The 27,920-nt window shown below is 34.6% G+C and overlaps 5 protein-coding genes across 7 annotated transcripts; 4 read left to right on the top strand and 1 right to left on the bottom strand.

Annotated features, from left to right (window-relative positions):
• The first annotated feature begins 1,215 nt into the window (after positions 1-1,215).
• On the top strand, positions 1,216-2,006 carry LOC140990411 (uncharacterized). The gene has a single exon (XM_073460086.1). It carries the CDS (start codon positions 1,441-1,443, stop codon positions 1,936-1,938), a length of 498 nt encoding a protein of 165 aa, XP_073316187.1. The 5' UTR covers positions 1,216-1,440; the 3' UTR covers positions 1,939-2,006.
• An 899-nt stretch (positions 2,007-2,905) lies between these two features.
• On the bottom strand, positions 2,906-8,105 carry LOC140990329 (65-kDa microtubule-associated protein 3-like). Of its 3 annotated transcripts, none has more exons than XM_073459959.1 (13): positions 7,829-8,105; positions 6,795-6,882; positions 6,460-6,666; positions 5,842-6,090; positions 5,529-5,738; positions 5,304-5,459; positions 5,022-5,172; positions 4,781-4,926; positions 4,607-4,694; positions 4,410-4,483; positions 4,242-4,316; positions 3,798-4,077; positions 2,906-3,563 (listed from the first exon to the last, which is right to left on the bottom strand). In XM_073459959.1, exons 2-13 carry the CDS (start codon positions 6,858-6,860, stop codon positions 3,112-3,114), a joined length of 2,154 nt encoding a protein of 717 aa, XP_073316060.1. In that variant the 5' UTR covers positions 6,861-6,882; positions 7,829-8,105; the 3' UTR covers positions 2,906-3,111. The 3 variants fall into 3 exon arrangements, with proteins under 3 accessions (XP_073316060.1, XP_073316059.1, XP_073316058.1); XM_073459958.1 differs by having other exon boundaries at positions 4,781-4,932; positions 7,871-8,104; XM_073459957.1 differs by having other exon boundaries at positions 4,781-4,932; positions 7,829-8,104.
• An 8,797-nt stretch (positions 8,106-16,902) lies between these two features.
• Positions 16,903-18,597, top strand: LOC140989256 (protein PSK SIMULATOR 1-like). The gene has a single exon (XM_073458423.1). It carries the CDS (start codon positions 16,933-16,935, stop codon positions 18,523-18,525), a length of 1,593 nt encoding a protein of 530 aa, XP_073314524.1. The 5' UTR covers positions 16,903-16,932; the 3' UTR covers positions 18,526-18,597.
• Positions 18,598-20,541: 1,944 nt separating this feature from the next.
• Positions 20,542-22,415, top strand: LOC140989331 (pentatricopeptide repeat-containing protein At5g66520-like). Its single transcript, XM_073458525.1, has one exon. The coding sequence runs from the start codon at positions 20,632-20,634 to the stop codon at positions 22,267-22,269; it is 1,638 nt and encodes a 545-aa protein (XP_073314626.1). The 5' UTR covers positions 20,542-20,631; the 3' UTR covers positions 22,270-22,415.
• Positions 22,416-24,657: 2,242 nt separating this feature from the next.
• LOC140989614 (subtilisin-like protease SBT1.3) lies at positions 24,658-27,290 on the top strand. The gene has a single exon (XM_073458901.1). It carries the CDS (start codon positions 24,664-24,666, stop codon positions 27,145-27,147), a length of 2,484 nt encoding a protein of 827 aa, XP_073315002.1. The 5' UTR covers positions 24,658-24,663; the 3' UTR covers positions 27,148-27,290.
• The last annotated feature ends 630 nt before the right edge of the window (positions 27,291-27,920 follow it).

Consider the following 27,920-nt stretch of genomic DNA (forward strand, 5'->3'; position numbering starts at 1 on the left):
TGGAACGACAAGTGAAATTTGATTAGAGGTGTTGCCAATTTGAGAGGAAAAGATAGGGAAAAATCGGAGTTTCTTTGTTATATTTTGTGCTTTGAACCGTATTATATTTTACTCAAATAAATCTCGTTTGTACGAACTATAAACAAAATAAAAACACCAAATATTAAACATAAATAAAATATAAAAAATCACATACAGAACATTTTATTCATTTTTTTAACAAATCTCGTGCTTGAGATTTTTTTTTCAAAGAACAAATATATAAATCAAATGTTTTGTCTGTAATTTACTGTATTTTGTTTATATATCATGTTTGTTACTTTTAATGTTTTATAATATGTACAAACGAGACTTGTTTGAACAAAATATAGCAGGAATAAATCAAGTATTTCATATGAAATATCCACTAAAAGCCCCACCAAATTAATTACTCCATTTGGTGGTGAAAATTTTATTAACTCGATCCCCTCTTTTATTGTGGATTAGGTGGTTAGCTTTGTGTCTTAGTCTTAACTCTTATTCATCCACAAATTAACTTCATTGGGAAGCAAAATCATTTCAATTGTAACATTGTGAAGGTCTTAACTCCATTAAATGATTCAAAGCCTATTTATTCTCTAATTTTTCAGAGAAAGATACAATCAATATGATTGTTAAATCCGAGCCATGAAAATTCAACACTCAGCTTTTATGTAATTTGAAATCGTTCAAACCATTTATCGAGTTAAATCTATCTTTCCAAATCAAATTAGTCAATCCAGAAACAATTTTTTTTTTTTACTACATATTGGAATTTTTTAAGGTTCATCATTTTACTCTATTCTGTGTGAAAATATCATCATCATTATTTAAAATTAAAACATTTGAAGATATACATGTGATTAAATAACTTATCTGTTAGAAAACCATAAAAAATGATGTGGGCATAAAGGGTGGTTCCAAAACCTTTCATCAGCCAACTTATTGTTCACAATTCATTAATTATTTCTAAAAAAAACTCTCTTGACATCGTTTCAACTATGTTAATTTTATGAGATGAATATCCAATCTGATCTAATTCATGAAAACATATTAGTTTTTATGTCAAAAATATTATTATTTTTATGATATGCATGATTCGAGTTGACTCTTCTCATAAATAAAGACTCGTAATATCGTCTCACAAGAAACTTAATCATTTATTTTATATTAGATCCATATATAGACGCTCAATTTATTTTATTTTAGAATCCCAATTTATTTAATATTAGCTTACACCATACACCTTTGACTTTTAAAGCTTCTGAGACACATTTTTTTCTCATCCAAACAAAACCCTATAAAAAATGCTTGATCCATTACCATTTACAAACATTTCCATTCAAAAAGTCTCTACCCAATTCCTATTAATACCCAAAATCTTGAATATTCACTCACCAATTTCCATCAAATCCCAAGAAAATGCTGGATTCCACACTTGAATTGTTCACCTTAGCTGCATCAAATTCCTTTGCTGTTTTCTGTTTCTGCAACCTCATCATTGGCATTATACTGGTGAGTGGTAGCTCAAAACCCAACGAAAGCAGCCCTTTTCTCAGCGATGAAAATCTCAAGAAAGATGATGCTTCTTCATCGGATGATTCCATCAAAGTGAACAAAGAAGATCGATTATCATCTGTCGGCATGGCCGACGAAAGCAGGCCTTTTCTGATCACTCGTAATGACGAAATTTTCGAGAAAAACGTAGTTTCTTCGTCTGAAAAGGCTAACGAATCGATGAAATCTAACCACGATGACGAAAAGTTGTGGTCTGTCAGCATAGCCATGGATGATATTATCATCGAAGAAGAAAGCGATGCTGACAAAGAAGAAGATGATGAATTGAGAGAGAGAATCGAGGAATTTATTGCGAAAATAAACAGGGGATGGAGGGATGAAAAACTCAAAACATTTTCTTGATTTGTACACTTTTGGACTTTATGGTTTATTCAGTGCGTGAACAAAGAAGATCGTTTATTATTTTAAAATACGACATTTGGTAATGTATTTCAAATATAATCTTGATTTTATTTTTTCAAAAAATATTTAAGATGAAACTCTATCGTTGAGTTATATCTCTTTCTTGTCTCCATCAAGAAATAAAACTGACTGATCTTAAATCAAAGTATCGAAAATCAGGTCTATTTTTCCAAATATCCCGACAATCTCGATTTAGAATATTGGAGTATTCATTAGTCTGATATGATATTTTGGGTAGCTATTTAAATTCAAAATAATGTCAGTCATCACACGCGAGCAACACACATTTCACTCTCCAAAAATCTATGATTACAAACTTCCAATCTATTGATGTTTGCTCGATCAACCATAGAAGGGTAAATGGAATGAAGTTTGAAAGTTAATTATGATTTTATATATTAAATGCTTTGGTTAGAGTAGCATATAATTACTAATTTGAGGAATAGATTTCGAGTATTTTGGAAAGTTTAATATTAAATTATTTTCAACTTTCTGTTTTTGTTTTTTCTTTAGTCCAGATCACAAGCAGAAGAAGCATAGCTTATCTTTGCTTTGTTGTGAATAAATATCTGCAAGTAGTTATCCAATTTGCATCAGCAGACAAGAAGATTTTATGAGTTCACAAAGATAATAATTTTTACTGTACAATTTAATATTATTTCAAGCTAGGGAGCTCAATTTTTTTATATACACACATAAAAAAATGCATATTCCAAAAAGGAAAAAATGGAATTTTATTTTGACAAATAACAAACAATATCACTCAACATTAAGATGAATGGATCGAGTTTGCCCATTGGCTTGTGTCACAACAATAGTAGTATAGGACTAATAATATGGTGCACAGTTAAAATAAAAAATTGGAGCACAAGATAAATAACATGCATGCATTCTCCGAAAACCAAAAGACCGACTAGTAACTTTTGATAGAACTCTCGTTGGATATAGAACTAGAGCAAATTCAATGTGTTAGTCCATGCTCATTTGTACATAGACTATTGCAGGGGCTTAAAGACATTTGAATTCACTAAACACCCCATGATTCACACAACCCAACGCAGAATGAGCGTGATCTCATCAGTTTACGATATCATCACATTCAACAATTTATGCTCATGTCACAATCGTAGAATGTAATGATCTGGGAAGTACAAATCCCGCTCTCCTCTCCTCAAACGAATATTCAATCTCTTCTTCAATTGACTTGTCTGTAGGAGCTGGTGTTAAACCGGTCTGCATTGGAATGGACACTGTTGAGGGTGTGGAAGGTACCGGGACTGGCATTGTTTGGGGCGTCCTATTTTCTCCCTGGGTTGTGGGGAGAATCTTGGGAGGAGTACCGAACTGTGTGTTGTTGCTTGTTGTGAGAAGAGTCTTCTGCAACATTTCACTATGTTTTTTGTGTAGATCTTCCAACATATTTGTTGCATTGGAGTTTGATGAATCCGAGGAAGAAATGGGAGAGAATGGTTTCCGTATAATGGGCGACTCAAGACCACAAGCATTTGATACATCGAAAGGCTGAAGCTTCAAGGGAAGGCCAACTATGTCCAAACCTCTACCCCCTGAGATCAAAAAATAAAAAAATATTTACACTCCGGGAGAATTTTGTCTACGACAAAACACCATTCATCCCATCCATACACGAGCTACATGCCATTTTTGGAAACCTTATTCTTCAAGACCTTTTCGCCAAGTTTCAAAAACCTTATTCCCACATCTTGATGTTTTAAGACAATACCAGTGATGTCCATGGAACTAAAAGGAGCTTTAACCAGAAAACAGAGGAAAAACTTTACCGGAAGACAGAGCAGCGGCAAAGCCATCGTCTCTAAAACGGTCCAGGTTTATACATTCATTCTTTTTGGCAGTGCGTGCATTAGGAGTAGCTTTTGCAGGGGGCAGATCAGGTTTATGTGTCTGTAGCATAGGCCCTCCAAGAGAAAGTCTTCTATTGCTTTGGCCGCCATATGACAATCTAGATCCTTTTTTTGCACTTGGGTTCTTCATGGGGCTTGGTTTTGAACCATAAAGAACCTCCTGCTCTGTCAGTAACTGCCCTTGAAGTTTCTTCTCGTCCTGATGTGAAAAAAATGATAGACACCAATACAGTGTGAGAGAGATTTAGTAATGGAGATGAAAAGAGATGGTGAACGGGTAATAATGTCCTTTTTCTTGAGAAGTCATGAGTTTTGGTGTTTAGCTAGAAATTAAAATTTAAAAGGTACATGCCGCATGCATACCCTCTGTCTTTTTTGCTCCAATTCTTTTTCCTGCCGTAGAACCATATATCTTTCCAGCATAGAAAGAAGGCGAACCTAGACAGCAAATGACAACCAAAGGTAAATTTTACCCACAAAAATTTTAAGGATTGATAGAAAAATTACTTGTGATAAAAGGGTAACACTTACACCATCGTAAATAAAATATAATCCTTTCTCATTTTCCCATGCTACGATCTTTGAGGCCAATGTATCCACCATTGCTATTCCACCATTATGATGATAAATACATTATCAAATTCAAAAATGCATTAGCCACATTTTTCACTGTAGGGGGTGGTACTAAGAACAGAAGGCTCTTCTACTAATGCATGGTGTTAATATACCTGGAAGTTTATTGACCAACACACGAGCTTTTTCAGCACGTCTTAGAGTAAGATGAGCACCCCTCCCAGCATTATAGCGGTTATCATCCTATGTTGAATAAAACTAAAAGTTATTTTTAGTAATCTACTGGTCAAATATCATCTTGTAATCAACAGCAAATTGTAGAAACAAACCCTACTATACTCCTCGAGCCAGCTCTCCTCCTCACATGCAGCAATCCACTTCTCAACCTTTTCTAGGATCTCTTTCCTGCTGAGAGCTTCCTCCTTGGCCCTAGACATTTGAAGCTCAATTTTCTCTAGTACACAAGCGGCATCAACTGCTCCTTCAATTGATCAAGGAACTAAAAAATGAGGAAGCAAACGAACTTCTGAAGGAAAGATCAACAACTGTGTTTCACATAAAAGAAAATACCAGGCTCAATTACAGTATCCATTGCTTCATCTGTTTCTGGAATAAGATGTGTTTTTCTATGAATATCCTCTATCTCTGCTTTCTTTTTCAAAACAAGCTCCTTCAATTTTCTTGTTTTCAACTCTTCCAACCGGGAAACTTCCGCCTTGACCTGCCACAAACATGATTTAATTACTTTCAGAACCAACATACATTTCAACCCTCAATTGAAAAATAAAGTGAACCGTCAAAGTAAGACAAATTTATACAATCATCGACCCCAAATAAAAGACCTAGACTCACATGATCTATGAAGTTGACAGAAAGCATCTCAGGTTCTGTTATCTCCTCTTCTGCAGCAACTATGTTACAAGTGACCTGTTGAACTATCTGTTGCTCTTCAACAGGCATGTCCATCAATTTCCAGAGCTCCAGTAATGAAGTAGTGAGATCCCGTAACTATTAAATTTCAGAGTCAAACTGTATAGATTACAACTCAAAGGGATATCGCTAATCTAAAATATTGACCTGCTGAATTCTCTGTATTTTAAGTTCTTGCAGTCTCTGTATAGCAGTTTCCAACTGTTGCAAGGTATGATCGCTAATATTTTTTGAGCCTTCCGATTCTCCTAAACTTGGGTGAATCTCACTCACAGTTTGTTTAAAATCTAAACCAAGGACTGAGCACAAGGTATAAACAAGGTTCAAATAGTCCAAAATCTGATTCAAACGTGCACTCTGAAACCAAAGGTCAGAAATAGAAATATCACACATACAAAAGAGTATCAGAGGAGAACAAGAAAACAATGTCAAATTGATGAAGGTATTTATGAAGGACAACCTTTTCTTCTTGAAGTGCTTTAAGCTCTCTGTGCACTTCTTCGAGCTTTCTAGAAGACAAATCTGCTTCATCTACATCTGTATTACTAAAAGTATACCCTCCTGAAGAGATCTCATTTTTTATCGTATGTAGCTCCTCTAAGGCAGTTATAATTTGATTCTTCCTGTCACATTTCCTGTTCTGCATCTCCTCTATCTGTGGAAGGATAGCTCGGAGCTCAGCTTTCAGGCTTCTAGGGTTTTGATCAGCCTGCACAAAAGACCAGCGATAATGGTAAGATAATATCCATGGTCAAAATTTTAATGAGGGGCAATGTTTATCAAAACATATCAAACTCATGTCGATCTTGAGAGCTAGTTTTCAGGAAATGACTTTTAAGTCGCGATATCTCATAGTTAAGGTTAATATGAGCTCATGCTATAAGACTCTACACCTCTGCCCATAAAAAACCGTATAGGACTATAATACTGATCAGCAGTTGAAACTGAATAATTTTAACACACACATCTAAGTTATTATGTTCGAACATTCACAACCGAAGGAACAAAAATGCATCTCACAATTTCATTATAAAATAATACATGAATGACTCAGAGCTTTTAACTTTTTAAGCCTTACCTGCCTAATGTGCACTGGCATCTCTCCCATTGCAGAGCAGATTGCAGCAAGCTCAGCTTCAGCATCAGCAATTGCCAACCTCAGCTGAGCTCTATCTTTGTTAGCCTGGTCTACTTTTCTTCGGTACACCTCCATACATTCTTGTTCAAGTTGAAGCAACATTCTGTCCCTTTCGGAAGCAGATTCACCAACCTCATCCCATATTATCTGAATAGTTTACCAGCAACACATTGGATAATAACAGTCAAATGCAGGCACTTCAGTATTTTGCGTAGATAAAGGAAATTAGGAGGGGTAGACGCCATAAGCAAGTGACAAATTAACGGTGAGAAAACCTGCAATTCTTTTAGTAGAGTTCCGCATGATGTTTCCAGATGCGAAAGTAGATTCCTTTGACCCATCGAAATTTTAAAGTGGTTATACCTGCTACAGAAGCCATACATTAGTAAGGTCATAAGCACAATAGATATCATACTATATAACTATCGAATATACAACAGTGCTTTTTGGGTCGGGAGGATTTTTATATGCATTTGAATCACGTAATCTTTAATCCATCAATTTGATACCAAGGACTCGATGTCTTACAGAAAAGATACAATAATTGAAAGCGGTAGAAACGTAGCAGTTTCTATCAATTAGCGTCACAGACTCTTGAATGAGCATCAAAGTTTATTGATGCAATGAATTTCCAAATGCTTACTATCCTTTGATGATTTCCTTGCTAAGCCATGTGATGTACGTAGCAAACTGAAATTGTGTTAAATCATATGCACCATGTTGTGAAACCAAAAAATGCATATTGTTAGTTTATTTATTTATTTTCATAATCTTCCAGTTCTCTTCATCCGGACAGTTAACAGAAAAATGAAAACAAGAACTAAAGTTCGATGTGACAATTGCTCAACTTGCATTACTCGAGTAAAAATAAATAAAAAGGTAGACCCTGTCTGGCTTGACTCAAAAGCATATATTGTATATGCTTAGAAGCTAAATTAAAAGCACTAAATGATTTCACCAATAGAAAAACGTCAGGTATCAAATATCATTTATCCCCCGTTCATCTCAACTTAACTACAGTAAATCATCTGGTGAAATTTGATCACTCAAAAAACTAAAGCTCAGATTTTTCCAGGTCAAAAAACCGTCCTACTTCAAAATTGAATTAGAAAACGAACCATGAACTTTTGGCCTTCTCCGCACCCAAAACAACCCTCGTCTGAATTATTACCACACAAAAACTGAATACAATTTCCAAATTATACGAAAATGTGTTCACAGATTCGCCAATTTTTTTCGTTCCCAGCATAATAAAAATAACACTAAAAAAACAAACAAAGAGAAACTAAACATAGATTCAACAGCATACCTTAGATATAAACTAGAGGACCGATTAAAATTCTTGAATTACCGCAGTTCTGGAAAATGGATCCACGAATTTGCGTTTTGAGGTGAAGCGAGAGGGAGAGAATTAGGGAGCTGGAATATCGAGAAATCTGACCGTTATAGATGAGACAGAGAGGGCGGTGGTTGTTAATTATAGTGAGGTGGAAAGGAGATTTTCAAAAATTTCAAGCCAAGGGCAAAAGTGATTTAGAAGGAAAATTAATAATCGTCGGTTGACCTTGGCCAGGTGACTGTTACAACTTAGAAATGGTAATATGAGTTAATGACATTTTCCCCCTCGTCGACTAACATAGTAATCTGCAAACTATCTTAATCATGAGTATATCATGTAGTTGAATTTATGCTAAATTCTTTTCAATTCGGCGTCGGAAATAATTATTGAGCAAAAAGTTGTGTGAGACGGTCTCACGGGTCATATTTTGTGAGACAAATCTTTTATTTGGGTCATACATGAAAAAATATTACTTTTTATGCTAAGAATATTACATTTTATTGTAAATATCGATAGGGTTGACCCGTCTCACATATAAAGATTCATTAGACCGTCTCACAAGAGACCTACTCTAATTATTGATAGCATGATTCAAGGCTTTTCAGCATTATGGAGTTTTTCTTAGATATTACGAGAAAAATACAGAAAAGATTTGAAGAGTGTTTCCATGTGAATAGTTGGAAGATCTAATCTTTTCAATTATGATAGATCAATCGCTTCCTTGTGTTTTGAGAAGATGACAATGTACACACATAAATAAGAGTTTATAAGTAAATCAGTTGACCAACTAATCTTTTAAATAAAAAAATACTTGCATTTTAGCTATTATATACTTATTTTCATTTAGTTATATGAAACATCATTTTAATTATCACGGTAAGAAATCAAGAACATTATATGATATTACAAATGCCAACTAAATTTAATACCACAACAATATTTTATTGATGTCACATCAGCGTCAAGTTTTTTTAAAAAAAACAAAGATGTAATTTAACGAGGTAAATGATCAAAATGAAAAACATGAAAGAAAAAACAATTTTCTCTTTTAAGTCATTTCTCCATATCATGATGTCCTGATTCTGGATATTGGATAAATTTTTATTATTATTATTATTATTATTTTTAATAAAAAAAAGAACCGATTTAATGCATTTTTATCTTGAAATGGAATTGCTGCTCACGTTCGAATCACCAAATAATTGTACCTTGTACCAAAATGTTGACAGGTGCGGACAATTAATCAACAGGTGACAGCAAAGAGTTCAACGCACCTTCTCACCTTTACATATCTCCAACTCCAATTCTGAATAAGGGGGACAAGTTATCTTATAATGCAAACACAACCAACCTTCATGACTTGTGGTGAGACATGTACAGAGGCACATGAATCATCATCCCCAGGGTGGATCCAAATCGCCTCTCAAGTAAAAAAAATATATATATAATATTTCTTTGTTAAAAAAAATATAATTCATCTTAAAAAATATTATTAGATCATCGGACTCGCGTAATTTTTCTGATTCCAGCGCCAATCTTCATATCCATTAGTTCTTTCTTATACATTTTCCACTTAAAAAAGGGAAGAAAGAAAATGATGATATCTCATACCAAAGCACATCTTTGACTTTGGAGTTGCAAATTTCTTTCAAGATAGTGCCTTTTGAAGTGGGATCCTAGTAATGAACACTTACCTTACATGGCTTTCCATCAAAGCCAAGAGTCTGAAGCACAATGAGTGCGAGTTAAGAAGATTCCCATGGGAAATTGATGGTGATTTCGACATTAAATTGAGCCTCACATCTCTTCAAATACCTTGCTAAGTCAAGATATGATCTCATTTTATTCCAATGCCACATGCTAAGTACTGCTACATTTTCTGTCACTTCCACTTGTGATTGGCATATATGGATAGACACTAAGGTAAAATGGGGTTTGGTCCATATACCCTTTCCGGTTGAAAATGTGATTATTAATATTTAATTTTTTATGACTATTCACATTATAATATGTTATTTTTATCCAATGATATATTTTCATTATGTAAATTAGTATTTGGTTTTTTTATGCATACACATATTATAATATGTTATTTTTAATCTAATGATTTAGATATTTTATTTATCTTTTCATTATATAAATAGAGTTAATTAAAGTTTAGAAATAACTCATTATCGAATTGTGAATTTTTTTTGTTATCTTATTAATTTTTTTTCATGTCCTCATCTGACAGTTTGCTAGAATTTATGTGGTCTGTCGGTTTGGCGGTGCGGTTTGGCCTACACCGCCAAACAATTTAAGTGAGTTGGGTTGAAATTTTGTCAACTCATTTAAAGGTGAACTTGAATGAGCTCGCACAAGTTTATATTAAATATCTATATATAATGTTATCAATTTTCAATCATGAATTCTTGATATAAAATGAAAAATATCAGTTTGATTTCAAATTTGTGATGTTACTATCTTGTCCAAAAGTTGTGGGTTTTTGAGACATTTTGACAGTCACTCAAAATTGAGTGTCAAAGTTGACATTTGAGTTGTATTTTTGGATTCCTGACAATATGTTCGTTAACATATTATTTTTAAGTTAGTTTTATCAGTATTGTGAGGGATAAATATGTTTATAACAATATATAAATATTATCATCTCTTTAAATTAATATTCACTTTCATGTTTGACATATTTGGGTCTTGGTAAAATGAAGAATAATAAATTCAAACAAATGAATACACAAAATTCTGGGGCGAAACAAGAATTATATGGTAGCGAAAATTAATATATAAATTTTTAGTGAATTTATCGATGTTAAGACGTATAACAAATCTTATATCATAATATATAAAATTTCAACATTATAAATGAAATAAATCAAACATATATGAAATATACAAAATTTTATTACATATACAATCAAGTAATTTATTATAATTGTATTTTATTCTATAAGAATTCTTGTCAAACTCAGTGATTGCGGATTTAATATATATTAAATCAGCAAACTAAAGAGTGTGTCAATTAAACTAATTGAGTAATCACATATTCTTGAATTTCCTAATTAATTTTTTATCTTGATAATTTGTTTCATTTAATATTTTAAATTATAAGACAACGTTACTATAACTAAAGACATATTTTTTTAAAATGTTCATAAGGACTCAATCACTAACTCATATGGAAAAACATTTATCGACATACTATATTAAAAACATTCTAATTAATTCAGCGCATTTGCTGGAAATTTTCTAATTAATTAAGAAAAATTCATTTACAATAATCATATTTAATCTTTTTGGACTAACACCATTTATTTTATAAGATATTCATCGCAATCGCAATTCTTTATTTATATATTAATCTTTAAATCTGAATTATAATGTATATTGTTTTTCTAAAAGTTCTTAAATAATAATTTAATACATTTATTCGACACTTCAATATTAACATTTTAAAATATATTAATTTATATTGTATAGGTGCACCACTTATAATCATGATTATAAAAATTCAATAAAAATTCTAAAAATGAATTAGGTAGAACATAAAAAATTACACAATTAATCAAAAGACAGAAAATAAAAATTAAATAATTGTCTATTACCTATAAACTACTAATATCGACTTCTAAAGATTGAAGTCGGTGAGAGAGTGGAGGCCACTATGTACTAAAAACATAAAAAGTTAATGCTTGAATGAGTCACACTGCAAAGTTAGTGAAGTAAAAACGAAGGACAAAGTCGGTTAATAAAAATATTATAATGGGCTAAGTTGAACGGGACTCGTATATATAAGTATCTCACTTGGTCTCACCTTATCTTTTGTCACTGTACAAAGCGAAAGTTTACGTACCGTAGTGTTCTACATTTTCTTAATTTTTCATCATCTATTGGTCTTTGAAGATATATTAGACTTTTTTCTAAACATCTAATCTTAAATGTGATCAATTAACCAAATAATTATTATATTTTGTATACAATAATAAATAGATTAATATATTTGAAAATATAAAAAGTAATGTATTGAGAAGAATAAAAAAAGAATGTTAGAATTAATACTATAATTATCTAATGTCAATATTAAATTTAATATCCTACGTTCGAAATTGTGTTTATTGAGATAAAGACTATGATTATAAACTAAAAATAATAATTTATTTATCATTGTAACGTAATAATAATGCGATCGTTATTTGGAAACAGAAAATGATGTACTTTGTCTTTTTTATTAAATTGTATAAACAATTCTTTCAATATTTTTAGTGGATAAATATGTTAAATCTATTAAAATTAAATAGTAAAATTTAATGATGAATATGAATGTATTAATTCAAATTTCAATTTGNGAAACTTATTTGTTGGGTACAATAATTGATCATGTAGGGTAGAGTAATTGAAATGTTGTGTTTGAGCTGTTGTACTATTTAAAATATTTGATTTGCACTGTTACCATAATCTATAGATTTTGATAAAACAGTAAACGCTTGAGTGTACAATTGGTATCAGAGCCAAGATCGCGATTTTGATTTTCAATTATTGCAATTGATGCAATTATTAGGAGATAGAGTGTTTGGTACAATAATTGTCCACGATGGGTAGGCGCTTGAGCTGTTGTATGATTTAAAGATTTGACTTGCACAGTTACTATCAGTTATAGCTTTTGATAAAGCAACAAACGCTCGATCATATATTATTTGATTGTAAAGCTAGAAGAAACATGTTGAATCAACTTTTAGTTTTGAATTGATAACTTACATGTTACTCAATTTTTAAATTTAGAACCATTCTACAATTTTCAAATATTATTATATATTGAATTATAATTTATCCCTTTCAAATTGGATAAATATACAATAAAACTCACGTAAATTTTATTAACAAAAACATTTAAATGAAATATTGGATTTGTAGATAATCAAAATAAGAAATAAACAAATTTTGATCCTTGAGTGAGAAATAAGATATTTAAATAAAGTTATAATTGCTACAATTAAATAATGCACTTACATGCATTTATCACTGTATTTTTGCAACTAAAATATCAAAAAAAGTTTCCACGTATTATTTTTATATCATATTCAAAATAATTATGAATCCTAATTTTTATTAATTTGAGTTGGCCTTTGTTATGAACAATCATTGTGAATAAATTGAATTTGAAAATTCTTATATATATGTATATCACATATTAATATATCAACCTAAGTCTAGGTACTAAAAACTACAAAATGAACTTGTTCATCTTCAATGTACACAAATTATATAGTAAAGATATATGACAATTAAGAGAATGAAGTATAATATTTGCTCACATATAACAAAATATATAGACAAGAAAAACAATAAATAAAAATATTTTTCTAGATATAAATATTTTTTTATAACTTTTTACAGTGAGTTGGAGAAGATAAAAGAGCAAAAATATTAATTGTTTCGGGATACACAAAAAAATAGAAATGAAAGAAGTGTTTGTCATACAATGAATTCAGTTTCTAAATTAAATGTACACTATAAAGTTATATTTACCGTTCAAACTTTATAAATGCAATGAATTTTTCTCAATATAAGGGTTCTCAAATGTTCCGGTTAAGATATTTAAACAATTAAAAAAATTAAATATATAATTAAAGTTAAATAAAAAATTTTTTTAAAAAAAACTAATCGGTTAATTCGGTTGGTGACCGAATTAACCGATTAGTTTTTTTTAAAAAAATTTGTGATTTAACTTTAATTATATATTTAATTTTTTTGAACACTACAATCTATACAAATGCATAAAAACATAAAATCACACACATCACAAATTTTTCTTTAGAATTAGGGCTGATTTTAAAATTAAAAATTAAAAAATATATTAAAATTGATAAATAATAAAAATTTATTAAATAATAGTATTTATTATATCGGTTAATTCGGTTAGCCGATTTCAAAATTTTGACAATCGTAACCGAACCGAATTAACCGATACAACCAATTTTTTTTAATTTGAAAATCGAATTTCTGAAATAACCGAACCAAATTTTCGAATTGACTCGGCTCGGTCGGTTAATTCGATTTAACCAAAATTTTGTTCACTCTAATAATAATGTGTAGTTTATATGTTATCAAGTATAAGTGTTTAATAAATTAAAGGTTACTATGAAAGTAAAAGCATCCAGTAGAAATTGTTGTCAATTTACATGAAAGAGAATAATAATCAAACAACATTGTAAATAAAAAATTGCATATAATTGATCGACAAAAAGATTATAATAATAAAATATATGCATTATTGAGAGAATATGACAAATAACAAAAGAAAACAATATTATAAAAAAGATATGAGAAAAATTTTAGTAGTCCAAATATTTTTTTAAAATTTTAAAAATATTTTTTAAAAAAATTAGTTACATATGCTAATTAACACGAATTTTCAAAATTTACAATACTATTATCATTGTCTTTTGTTGAGTTAACTAATTTTATTTCAAATTCTAACTATTTTAACATATATTTCTCACGTGCAACACACGTGCATTATTTCTAGTATATATATATGTTCAAAATAGGATGGAATAGTATTCATATATGTTGAATTTTAAAAACACCCAAAAACAAATATGATGCATTTATATTAGGAATTTCAAATCTTTCAATCCAAAATGAATCCTCAATATAACATAATGAATTATTCTCATTCTTGTAGACGTTGGTATACCAATTTTTTTTAAATAATTTTATGTCTTCTTTCTATTTCATGTAATGTCAATCGTTTATATCTCGGAAAGAGTTCCGGTCATCTTTGGACTCAGTTAGAGTTAGATGACTCAAGCAGAGAAAGAAGGACTGTGAACTCAGAGCTTCTCCTGGGAGACTAAGATAAGAAAAGTTGAAAATCAGATTGGATAAAGAAATAGTACCTCATTTAAACCATCTCTAGGTATATAACATCCAGTGAAACCAATCAGACTACTATATATTCATACAAGCTTGGGCTCTTAGTGTAGCCCGAGCAGGATAAGAAAGCCAAGATAATGGATCAAGGACCCTGTCTATGGGCATTCAACGGACCAGAATCTCCTCTATGTCACATCATGACCAGTGCCCGAGCATCTCGGGACAAGTGCCTATTATGGGCCCACTGATATAGGTCATCATGCATCGAAAGCATTAGTATGTCAATCAAGTGTACATAGTGGTAATGTGACAATACTAGAGACAATATGTATTGTCAGTCGTAACAGTGTCAGAAGACAGGGCATGAGCAATCGTCCAATCATGAAGAAGTGATCGATCACTGAAAATAATGTCATCATCACGTTCTCCCCTATAAATACCCAAGTTTGTTCGATCATTATATATTCACTTGACATTTTTCACATATATTCACTACATAGCATTTTTTTTTCTTTTGTGTGAATACTCGACTAACTTAAGCGTCGAAGTGACTTCGACGGAAACGCTTTCGGCGTCCCACTAACATTATTTGCTCTCCAAGTGTGCATATCACTAAACCCGATATTGCTTTGCCTGGTTGCCAGCATTCCCAGGAAAAGAGTCCGACCCAACCCGATAAATTACCTACGCGGCTCAACCAATTTACCAAAACTTCATCAATAGTCATTGACCTTTAATGCAGCACAAATCACATGTAAATGGATGTGTTCGGTCCTCTTTTGAAAGAGGTACGATTTTATTGGGTTCGGCGAGATGGATGTTTCTGGACTATTTTTGTAATTGCATAACATTGCATGTGTATTTTTTTAGTGGTTTCCTTTTGGAAGATTGCCATTTGGTTTCAAATTGACCATCAAATTAATGAGAAAACGTGGCCAATTTTGATGCATTAAATTTGTATTTCATCTTTCCTTCAGATCGACGGATTCCACTAGTAATTTCTTCTTCTAATTTTTGTATATAATAAGTTCATATAAAATGAAATTTCTCAAAATTTAGTTTTTTCATAAAAGATTTTGTAGATGATATATGTCATGAGTTTTGATACAAAATTAAATCTTCATTTTAAATCAATTATATAATTGCATCTATATATATACTTAAATATAGTCTAAATTTACACCACCACCACGGTTTTATCTTTGTTAGAATATCCAAATTTATTTCAACAAAATACATTTCCTAATTTTTTTTATTATCGTATATTTCCTAAGTTACATGCAAAGAAAAGCGAAAATATACAGAAACTTTCAATTAAAAGAAAGTCGTGTACCCAGGTCCCAATGTTTCCGCTTTTTTCTCGCAATTAATGCCTAAATAAACACTCTCCTGAGCTCAAAACATGTCTCTTATTTATTATCAACACTAACTTTTCTTTTTTAAAAATATATACATATATATATATTTCACCAAAAAAATAAGTAAAACACTAACTATGCTTTTTCTTTATTATTAGATCATTATGTCGTGTTGATTTAATATTTATAAAGTATTTCTCTATATAAATATTAGATGTAAATGAATACAATGCATGCATCAAAATACCACCATACTTTTAAAAATTGACTAATTATCAGGATAACTTATTCAACTAAATAATTTAATGCATCAATCAATCTATCTATCTATCTAATATGATAAAATAATGCGTAGGTTGCTTGTGGGACGGTATCACGAATCTTTATTTGTGAGACGGGTCAACCCTACCGATATTTACAATAAAAAATAACAATCTTAGCATAAATAAAAAGTAATACTTTTTCATAGATGACCTAAATAAGAAATCTATCTCACAAAATACGACCCGTGAAACCGTCTCACACAAGTTTTTGTCTTAAATAATTAAGTTTGCACACAGATTCGAGCATAAACATAATAATCAGACAAAATTTCCCATTTCTTGAAATTGCATTAGCATGAATGTGGTCTTCTGTCAATGCTATTTTTATAAATGTGAACTCATAATTCATTTAATAAAAGGACTTTCTCATGGCTTTTCTTTCTCTTTTTATATTTTGAAAAATTGATTAATTTAATAGAATATTTTAAGTGTAATAATTCCCCGAGCGAAGGTGACAATAATGTGTGCGCGCAGACTAATAGATTTCTTTTAATTGCAAACATCCCATGATGCTTTACACTGCATGCACCTCACCAAAGTCCTCCTCCATTATTTTATCTTTTCCTCTGCACCTTCCAAATTCATATCCACATATTTTTTTTTTTTGCTTCTTCTTCCAAAATCAATCATCAAATTTGAAGAACTGCAAATTGTAATATTTTTTTCTCTCTTTATTTCGTTTTTCGTATCGCTCAGGATAGGTTTCATGGCTCTTGAAACATGGTTGATCAAGGTGAAGAAGACACTTTCATATAGCCTTGATTCAGCGCGCGTCTCCCCACCGTTGAAAAACAAACTCGTGATAAAGAAATCTGGTGTTGGGGTTTTGGCCTTTGAGATTGCGGGTCTCATGTCAAAGATCCTCCATTTATGGGAGTGTCTGTCGGATGAGAGTATGGCTAGATTCCGCAGTGAATCAATATGGCTTGAAGGTGTTCGTAAAATTGTGTCGAACGACGATGTGTTCTTATTGGGCCTTGTATGTGCGGAGCTGGTTGAAAACCTGAGGGTTATTGCGAATTCTATCTCGAGTGTGAGTAAGAAGTGCCAGGACTCGAGCCTCAGATGTTTCGATCGCTTATTCGACGAGTTTGCAAACTCGGGTCATGATCCTCACAGCTGGCTTATGGGCTCGAAAGAATTGACGTCCAAGATTAAGGAAATGGAACGTTTTGTTACAATTACTGCATCTTTGCTTAGAGAAATTGATGAACTTTTGCTTCTTGAAAATGAGTTGAAGAAATCATTGCACAGTAAAGATCATGATGCGGGAATCAAAGAGCAGAAAATCATTGATTTACGGCAAAAGATTCTGTGGCAAAGGCAGGAAGTTAAGTACCTAAAGGAAAAATCTTTATGGTGCAGAAGCTTTGACACTCTTACTAAATTGCTGGCAAGATCAATTTTCGCTGTTCTTGCAAGAATCAAGCTTGTTTTTGGAGTTGGCCATGGCCATGGGTACAATCCTTCTTCGTTACCTCTTAGTCTTTCTGCCTCAGCGTTAGTACACCCTTTCGAAAATTCCAATTCGTTTTTGCATGTATCTGGACCTTTAGCAAAAAACCCACCAAATACTCGCGAAGCTCACGGATTTTTCGGGTCCAATTCCATGATTTTGAAACCACCATCCACCACGTTAGGGGCAGCTGCACTCGCTCTGCACTATGCAAACGTGATCATAGTGATGGAAAAGATGATCAAGTCACCACAACTAGTAGGTGCCGATGCTCGAGATGATCTCTATTCGATGCTGCCTGATAGCATTCGATTTTTGTTAAGGGCTAGACTAAAAGGGATGGGATTTTCGGCTAGTGATCCTGTTCTTGCTGCCGAGTGGCGAGAAGCATTGCAGAAGGTATTGAAATGGCTATCACCATTGGCACACAACATGATCAAATGGCAGAGTGAAAGGAGCTTTGAGCAGCAGAATTTAATTCTGAAAACTAATGTTCTTTTGCTGCAAACTCTGTATTTTGCAAATCAAGAAAAGACTGAAGCTGCCATAACTGAACTGTTGGTTGGTCTGAATTACATTTGGAGGTTTGAAAGGGAGATGCATGCTAAATCCATGTTTCTGAACTGTAATGGATTCTTAATTTCCCAATGTTCTTGTTAACTTTTTGAAGTATTTTTATAGTGCTTTCAAATTCGGCATTCGATTTAAATTCGATCGATCGTGTTACATCAACGGATTCTGTACTTTTAATCCTGTTCCAGATCTGTGAGGATGGTCTTCATTCTAATCCCTGATCTGCATATTGTGATGTAATTTTTGTACATTCCACGGGTTAAAACCACGTTTCCACATGAAAATATTCTGATGGGCATACATCAGGTGTCTCAGTTTTTGCAAGATTTGTACTGTACGAAGTTACAAAATAATAATTATATAACACACGCAGGAATGGATCATATGTCATAAAAGAAAAGGAAGACCTGTAATTCAAAGACGCCAATTTATTCACGTCAGTAAAATTTTTGATCCATCAAGCCTGATTATTTAATTTATTTTGTAGGTGTGTCACTCAGATCAGGTTTCTGTTAATAATATTATAATTTCATTGCCCAAAAGATCCAGTTGTCACGTATTTTATTTATATTTTATCAATCGCGGCTCATCTTTTTAGAATTTTATTATGGTGGCCAGCCTGAAAATGCACAAGTACCTGCTTTGCAAAATTTGAGACAAAAGTTTGAGTTTGGCCCTTCTCTGTACGGTGGTGGCCGCTGCCATGATACAAGAGCGTATAATAAGATATTTAATTATATTCATTTATCAAAATAAACATATCTCAACATTAAAAGTAAAACCATCGCGAGGGTGAATTCAATATAACGAGTAACTTAATTTTGTCTATCAGAATCATGTAATACAAACGAGAGACGATGACAAAATAATGCACCACAGAGAGGGGATGGTTTTGAAATTTCTTGTGTGATAGTTTACAAATTGTTTCGGTGCGTCGGATAAACTCGAAGATTGGATTCTGTAGAGATAATTTATATGATGATTATTATCCATATAAATTATATATTTAATATAATTTCATTATCTTTATCTAATAATTCTAAAATATAATAAACTTTTATGATTTATATACATATTAGTTATTATTTTATACACACATCGCATATATATTATAAAAAAATTAAACATTTACAAGTAAAAATAAAAATCACCTGACAAAAAAAGGCAAAAACTTGTGTGAGACGGTCTCATGGGTCGTATTTTGTNGGCGTTTTATTGTTGGATCAAGTCGTTTAATCGGAACAGATTTAGGGCTGTATTTTTCCATTTATCGTTTCGTTAATTAGCATAGTTGGTCGCCTTCTGTGTGGACTGAGAAAGGCTATACAATTGTTCCTGAGTGAAAGAGGGGGTTGTTCCTTCCTGAGGTTTCACTCTCACTGGATTCCCTCGGTGTTTGCCGTGTACGCCTTCTGATCACGGTTTGATTGGTTGAATGACCTTGGCTTTGAATAAGGTGGTTTTCCATGTAACTCCCAGTAAGTTTCTATTGTATGTCGCATATGTTCACACCACACTCTTTCTCCCTTCTTTTTCTGCCGGCCTTTCAGCTGAGAAGTATTCTACTGTTTTTTGAAATTAATGCACGACTTTCAGGTTGATGTGGACCCTTCTCGCTCATCATGTCCTTCCTTCACGCCTTGTTTCAGCAAATACAGCGTGAATAGATGGCAGTGGAACTTTTCCAAGAATTTTGACCCCGACTTCATCCAGATTTCTATTCAAACCGGCCAAGAATTCAAAGACTCGATCATTTTCCAACCGTGATAAGAAACTAACACTATCAGATTGGCAAGACCATTTATTACCATAAAAAATTTCTAAATTTTGCCACAGATCTTTAACTTTGTTGGTAGAACTTTCAGGCGCTAGTGTTACTGGTTAAGGGTCGACCGTGTGAAAATATGATGTGATATCTTTGCATGATCAATCAACCCATTGGTACTTCCTCAAAAGGTAGGGTCGTGGCTTGATGACTTTCGACCAAATTTGGAGCATCGGGATAAGTGTTATTGTCCACTTAAATTAACATAAAATGATCTATACAAACTACCAGGTGAAGTTGAAACCAACCTGCACAAGTAATATCCGATGGTTAAAAAAAAAAAAAAAAAAGTTGAACATGATTTTACTCAAGTTTGGCCTCTCAGCTCTCTTAATTAAAGTAAACCGCCACAAAATGATTGGCGCCAAATGATTGAATCCCAACTGCTGAATCTCAAGAACATTCTTGCACGCTTATTACACTACAGCAAGACCATCAAGGAAATCAGTCAAATCCATTCCCAGATCGTAACATCGCCGAATTTATCTCCAATCGATCGATCTTTCCTCGTCTCTCGCCTCCTCTTCTTCCTCTGCACCGTCTCCAACGAACCACACTCTCTACACTATGCTAATAAAATCTTCAATCTCGTGCCAAAACCGAGTCTTTTTATGTATAATGCGATTATCAGAGCGAATTCGGTGAAAATAAAGGACCCTTTATGGTGTGAATCCTTGATTCTGTATAAAGCGGTGCTGCACGATAATTTATTGCCTGATTGTATTACGTTCCCTTTTGTGCTGAAGGAATGTGAGAAAAGGGTTGATGTAACAATTGGCCGAAGCATTCATGCGCACGTCGTGAAGTTTGGGTGTGGCTCTGATGTTTATGCGCAAAACTCTTTGATGAATCTGTACGCAGAATGTGGGGTTTTAGAGGATGCAGGAAGGGTGTTTGATGAAATGTCTAACAGGGATGTGGTTTCATGGAACACGATTATTGTTGGGTTTTTGAGAGGTGGTGAACTTGACAAAGCGTTGGTTTTGTTTAGACAGATGGACAGGAAAAACATCATTACTTGGAATTCTATGATCACAGGTTTGGTTCAAGGAGGAAGAGCGAAGGAGGCGTTGGAAATTTTTCACCAAATGCAAGTTTTGGAAGACGATAAAGATTTGGTTTTGCCTGATAGAATTACAGTGACAAGTTTGCTTTCGGCCTGTGCTTCTCTTGGTGCCATAGATCATGGGAGGTGGCTGCATGGTTATTTGGAAAGAAGTGGTATTGAATGTGATATGGTAATTGGGACGGCTTTGGTGGACATGTATGGCAAATGTGGATGCATTGAAAGAGCCTTTGATGTTTTCAAGGCAATGCCGAAGAGGGATGTTTTGGCGTGTACGGCCATGATATCTACATTAGCACTTCATGGGTATGAGAATGAGGCTTTCGCAATTTTCGAAGAAATGGTAGCAATTGGAGTTCGACCTAATGCTGTAACATTTGTTGCATTGTTAACTGCATGTGCTCACTCTGGGCTAGTAGATAAAGGTCGCCTGTGTTTTGATGTGATGAGGGAAGATTATTGTATTGAGCCAGAGGTCCAACACTATGCTTGCATGGTTGGTATTCTTGGCCGAGCCGGGCTGTTTTCTGAGGCGGAAGAGATTATTAGAAGCATGCCAAAGAAGCCAGATGTTTTTGTTTGGGGTGCACTTCTTGGAGGATGCCAACTGCATGGAAATATGAAGTTGGGAGAAGTAGTTTCTCGACACTTGATTGAGTTGGAACCCGAAAACCACGCCTTTTATGAGAATTTGTGTGATGTGTATTCCAGGGCTGGTAGATTTGATGATTTGAAGAGAATAAGGAGTTTGATGAAGGAACAAGAAGTACGGAAGACGGTTCCTGGATGCAGCATGATTGAAGTTGATGGTATTGTCTATGAATTCTCTGTCAAAGGATCACCAGGGATACAAATGGAAGTCCTAAACAGTTTACTTATGGTATTAAGCAATGAGATGAAGTTAGAAAGGTATTCTTGCAAAGCTGAGGCGATTTTGTAGCTAAATTTGCATATGAAGTTTGACATTATTTTGATTTGAGAAGGGAGGATAGTGCAGATCAAGGTTTCTTGAAGGGCATATATGCTATTTTCACCACTTTCCCCGTCTCAGAAGGGGGAGTTCAATGGATGAGACCTATTATTTTAGCAACATCATTTAATCATTTATCTGATAGAGAAAATAGGCCGCTTCTTGGTGGAATAAATCCTACCATCCTAGTTTACGGACTATAGGTAACAAATAAAAAGCAAGTAGTGCATTTACTTTTAAACGCACAAACTATTAATTATTTAAGCAACTTTTGCATGTAACTTAATGGTGTATGTGTAACATTTAGCATATCACTGCTACTTTCACAAGCTTTATTAGTCATCGAATTATACCAAAAGAAAAAAAGACTGACATAGATGCTGAATATACAATCTGTCCCGACCAATAATGGGCCCTCAAAAATTTTGAAAAGAAAAGTAAAAAGTCAAAAAACTCAAATAATAATTGATTTATTATTAGTATACGACGTAGATGATAATTGTGTGGTACAGCTACGTTGAAATGCACACTAATTAGGCTGATCAATTTTTTATATATATAAAAACCGCACTATCCACATGCAATGGCTTGGTGACAATTTGAAGGTAAAATGGCATCGACCATCAAACGGCACTGTGATCACCCCCTAACACCATTAATTGAAATCAAATTATAAAGTGGCATTAATGATTCATTATTAATTTTTTTTTAAATGAGGAATTAATAACGATTCTTCATTATTTGTGTGCATTTATTAAACCATTTCAGTAACCGCATCAAATATTATGCCACATTATACTAATACAATCCCCAAATTGCCTTTCCTAAAACCTACAAATAAAACCTTTTTTTTCTTTAATTTCTTCAATTGCTGAAAAAAAAAATCCCAAATTTTTAGCCTTTTGTCGAATCCAACAAGAATATAATCAATCATCCGATTTAACTTGAAATACCATGGACAAAGCTAGCGATATAAAAAAATCACAGGGGAGCAAGATTATCATGCCTCGTGAGCCTTGCCAGCTTCATTCCCCATGTCGATCACCACAAAACCTTTGATTTTTTTTCCCTCCTTTTTTCGTACCAAGAATCTTGTGAAATATTTAAAGGGACCACGTATCTTTATATAAAAAGATGCATCCACCAATAAATTTTTATGCATCAATATTAGTGGAATTAGTGATGTCTTGACAATTATATATTATATATACACGACCACTTGTCATTAAAGTCACCAGTGATCCACCGTCACATCTCATACCAACAAAATCATTTGCATATTAATCAAATATTATGTCTCCATAAATATCTTATCTTTTCGTGTTTGATTTCATTCCAATCCGACTCAAAACTTGGCTCTCTTCCATACTTTTTGTGAAGTAATAATACGATTAATCAGACGACGAGTATCATTTACATGTACTCAACAAAAAACTGCACCCAGTGGTGGAACCCACCAATATCAATAATTTTAAGACACAACAGAAACCAACTCTTGGCGGATGGTTTTGTTAACTCGTAAGAGTCCGGGTTATGGATGACCCGTGATTTTATATAGATAGCCTCATTCAAGATAAGCCTACAGGAGAAGTTCGTTAGAAACCGGGCAGATGAATGCCTAAGACATCTTCTCTCCGGGCTACCAGCCGCTCGGGATCTCATACAAACTCTCGAGAAGCTTTCTACTCGGGTTATCTCGAAAGTAGCACCCCACTCGAGTGCATCAGTATGGATCACCTTATACTTGACAATCATTACTGTCAGAACCACATGGTATGGACAGCCATATCACCCCAAATAGTAAGTTGACACTGAAAACAAGATAATAATAGGATTTCCTCATATAAATAGCAGATATGTATTTCATTTGAAAGATTCTGAACTTTGGAACATTCACGTATATTCACTCACATATACAGTTTTTCTTCTTTATCCTTTACCTGTTGACTTAAGCATCGGAGTGGCTATCTCGGACACCCCTCCGACGTCCATTCACGAGTTCATTTTCTTATTTGCAGGTTACGTTTGAAGCCATATCTTTTGCTCATTTCCCTTGAGCACAACTCTTATCCGATTCGGCGGATTGCTCCGATCCTATTCATATGATTCACCCGGATCGCATCAGATTTCATTGTTCTTTTCATTCTTGTCATCAAATTTTTGTTTAATTTCAAATTTTTGTTTAATGAATGACGTCAAATCTCACATGATGTTTGATTTCCCCGTTTGCAAGATGCCATTAATAATGAGAGACCACTTTATGAGAAAAATAAAAGAAAGTATGTTGAATTCAGCAGCTATCCCATCCCATCCCATCCCTCTCACATTTCAATGTTTTCACCGAACTCCATACAACCATCATTCATGAGGCAACCACCAATTTTATTATCTGCGCCAAAGGACAGTCCTAATGGCCCCTCCCACTTTGATATTTTCGAACACTTCCATTTTACCCTAATTGTCACTGCACCCTTCTTCATCCATTTCTCACATTTTCGCCCACAAAAAATGCCAGTGAAATGGAGGGCCTTTCTTCTTCTATCAAGCTGTCTGGCTACCATTCTTGTTACTTGTACCGGCACCAGCCAAACGTCAACAAAGAAAACATACATAGTTTACATCGACAAATGGGCAAAACCAGAAAAATTTACTGACCATAACCAGTGGTATTCATCATTGATCGATTCAGTAGCATCAAGAACCTCTGAAACAGGTGATGGAAATTTACAACTCGAAAACAGGATAATTTACAATTACCAGACTGCATTTCATGGTGTCGCTGCTCAGCTTAGTGAAGAAGAAGTAAAGAAACTCCAAGAACAAGATGGAGTTATGACTGTGTTCCCTGAAGCTGTATACCAGCTACACACCACCAGAAGTCCTGTGTTCCTTGGGCTCGAACACGAAGATAGCACCGGCATTTGGTCCGATGTATTATCCGACCACGATGTCGTGGTAGGTGTTTTGGATACCGGGATATGGCCGGAGAGCCAAAGCTTCAACGATTCCGGGATGACAAAAATTCCTGCACATTGGAAAGGCACATGTGAAACGGGTCGTGGATTTACGAAGAGCAACTGCAATAAAAAGATAGTTGGTGCTGGAGTGTTTTACAAAGGATATGAGGCTGCTTCAGGCAGAATCAATTATCAAAAGGAGTACAAATCCGCAAGGGATCAAGATGGACATGGCACCCACACTGCAGCAACAGTTGCGGGAGCTCCAGTTCGGGGTGCCAATCTTTTGGGTTACGCTTACGGGACTGCGAGAGGAATGGCCCCGGGAGCAAGAATTGCAGCCTACAAAGTTTGCTGGACTGGAGGGTGCTTTAGCTCGGACATTCTGTCGGCGGTTGATCAAGCTGTGGCCGATGGAGTCAATGTTCTGTCAATCTCGTTGGGTGGCGGCGTTTCGTCGTATTATCGTGATAGTTTGTCGATTGCAGCATTCGGGGCGATGGAGAGGGGAGTCTTTGTTTCTTGTTCGGCTGGAAATGGTGGCCCTGATCCGATTAGCCTCACCAATGTGTCGCCATGGGTTACAACAGTTGGAGCCAGCACAATGGATAGAGATTTTCCGGCCAATGTTAAGCTTGGGTCCGGTAAATTTTTCACTGGAGCATCGCTCTACAAAGGACAAAAAAGCCTTTTTTCGGAAAGGCAGTATCCTCTCATATACCATGGGAGTAATTCCAGCAATCTTTCACCAAGCTCAATGTGCTTGGAAGGGACCCTGAATCCTCACTCTGTGGCCGGCAAAATCGTGATATGTGACCGCGGCATCAGCCCCCGAGTCCAAAAGGGTCAAGTGGTGAAAGATGCTGGAGGTATAGGCATGATCTTGTCAAATACTGCGGCAAACGGAGAGGAATTGATCGCAGATTGTCATCTTCTCCCTGCAGTGGCAGTTGGGGAAATGGCGGGAAAATCGATTAAGCATTATGCTTTAACAAACCGCTATGCCACTGCGACCCTTGCATTTCTTGGTACCAAGTTGGGCATCAGGCCGTCTCCTGTCGTGGCTGCCTTTTCATCCAGAGGACCGAATCTTCTATCCCTAGAGGTGCTAAAACCTGATATGGTGGCACCAGGAGTAAACATTCTTGCTGCGTGGACCGGAGTTTTGGGGCCGTCAAGTCTCCCTTCCGACCCTAGAAGAACAAGATTCAACATCTTATCTGGCACTTCAATGTCGTGCCCTCATGTAAGTGGAGTAGCTGCATTACTAAAATCGAGGCATCAGGATTGGAGCCAGGCAGCAATCAAATCTGCACTAATGACCACTGCTTATACTCATGATAATAACTATAATCCCCTAAAAGACGCCTCGACGGATGAGCCTTCCACAGCATACGACCATGGGGCAGGACACATACATCCAATGAAAGCCCTGAATCCCGGCTTGGTTTACGATATTTTACCCCAAGAATACTTCGACTTTCTTTGTACTCAAGGCTTGACCTCCTCCCAGTTGCTGCTTTTTGCGAGATTCTCGAAAAGAACTTGCAGACATTCTCTTGCCAGCCCAGGGGATTTGAACTACCCCGCGATATCAGCAGTACTTTCTGATAGCGGAAACACTACTGTTTTGACACTTCACAGAACAGTCACGAACGTCGGTCCTCCCGTTTCCAGTTACCATGTTGTGGTGTCTCCTTTTAGAGGCGTACTCGTGAGGGTTGAGCCCGTGACACTGAATTTTACGAGCAAAATAAAGAAATTGTCATACAAGATCACATTCACTGCAAAATCTTCACAATCAGGTCCTGAGTTTGGAGCTCTCATATGGAAAGATGGTGTGCATAGCGTAAGAAGCCCGATAGTGATAACATGGATCACACCATTATAATCAGCTCAAAGTGGAACTAGGTGGTGCTTCAATAAGGAGATTTTTCTTTTGTTGTTTGAGATCCCAAGCTGTATCTTTTTTGTTGCATGAAATGTTTTTACTGAATTCAATGAAATTTACATTGAGAAAAGAAATTCATGGAAGCTGAGTTAGCTTTAAGGTTCGAACCAGGGGATGGAACCAGCCGAGGACATGGCAAATAAAGTGGCACACATCCTGCTCAGAAGAGAAAATCTTGATATGTTCTAAAACTACAAGTTTGGCGCTGCCCGGTATACTTGGTCAATCTCAGATGCGTCTCTTATACTATAGATCTAGAAAGTTCGATCGAGTTGCAAGTAAAGAGCCCATCTAAATTTGTATTGAAGTTGCAAAACATAATTGGACTAAACACAGAAGTTCGAAACCCGCCACACAAATCTGTCAAAGTCCAGACATACTGTTAAAAACTTGCAAATCAAAATTGTAACGCAACCGAAAAGGATATAGGCAAATCGATCATGGACAGTGATCAGTCCAAATTTGGCAATCGTAACACCACTCACACTTTGAGATATCAGTGATGTAAACCGGGTGAAAGGGGTGAGTTGGGTCGGGTACTCTACCGGGTTTGTTATCAATATATCGAGGGAAATATGAGTTGGACGTCTAGACTAAAAACTTTTCTCCTCCCTTGCTTGGCTTGAGAGATCTGTAAACAAGAAAGTAACCACGTGAATGGACGTCGGAGGGGTATCCGGCGTGACCACTCCGATGCTTAAGTCAGTAGGGAA

This window comes from Primulina huaijiensis, chromosome 12, assembly GCF_012295235.1.
Source record: "Primulina huaijiensis isolate GDHJ02 chromosome 12, ASM1229523v2, whole genome shotgun sequence".
Classification (NCBI taxonomy): Eukaryota; Viridiplantae; Streptophyta; class Magnoliopsida; order Lamiales; family Gesneriaceae; genus Primulina; species Primulina huaijiensis.

Coding starts and splice junctions, on each gene's coding strand:
- LOC140990411 (XM_073460086.1), top strand. CDS start 1,441: ATGCTGGATTCCACACTTGAATTGTTCACCTTAGCTGCATCAAATTCC.
- LOC140990329 (XM_073459958.1), bottom strand. CDS start 6,860: ATGGGTCAAAGGAATCTACTTTCGCATCTGGAAACATCATGCGGAACT. Junction 6,667..6,794: donor CTCTACTAAAAGAATTGCAG/GTTTTCTCACCG, acceptor TAAACTATTCAG/ATAATATGGGATGAGGTTGG. Junction 5,460..5,528: donor AAATACAGAGAATTCAGCAG/GTCAATATTTTA, acceptor GAAATTTAATAG/TTACGGGATCTCACTACTTC.
- LOC140989256 (XM_073458423.1), top strand. CDS start 16,933: ATGCACCTCACCAAAGTCCTCCTCCATTATTTTATCTTTTCCTCTGCA.
- LOC140989331 (XM_073458525.1), top strand. CDS start 20,632: ATGATTGAATCCCAACTGCTGAATCTCAAGAACATTCTTGCACGCTTA.
- LOC140989614 (XM_073458901.1), top strand. CDS start 24,664: ATGAGGCAACCACCAATTTTATTATCTGCGCCAAAGGACAGTCCTAAT.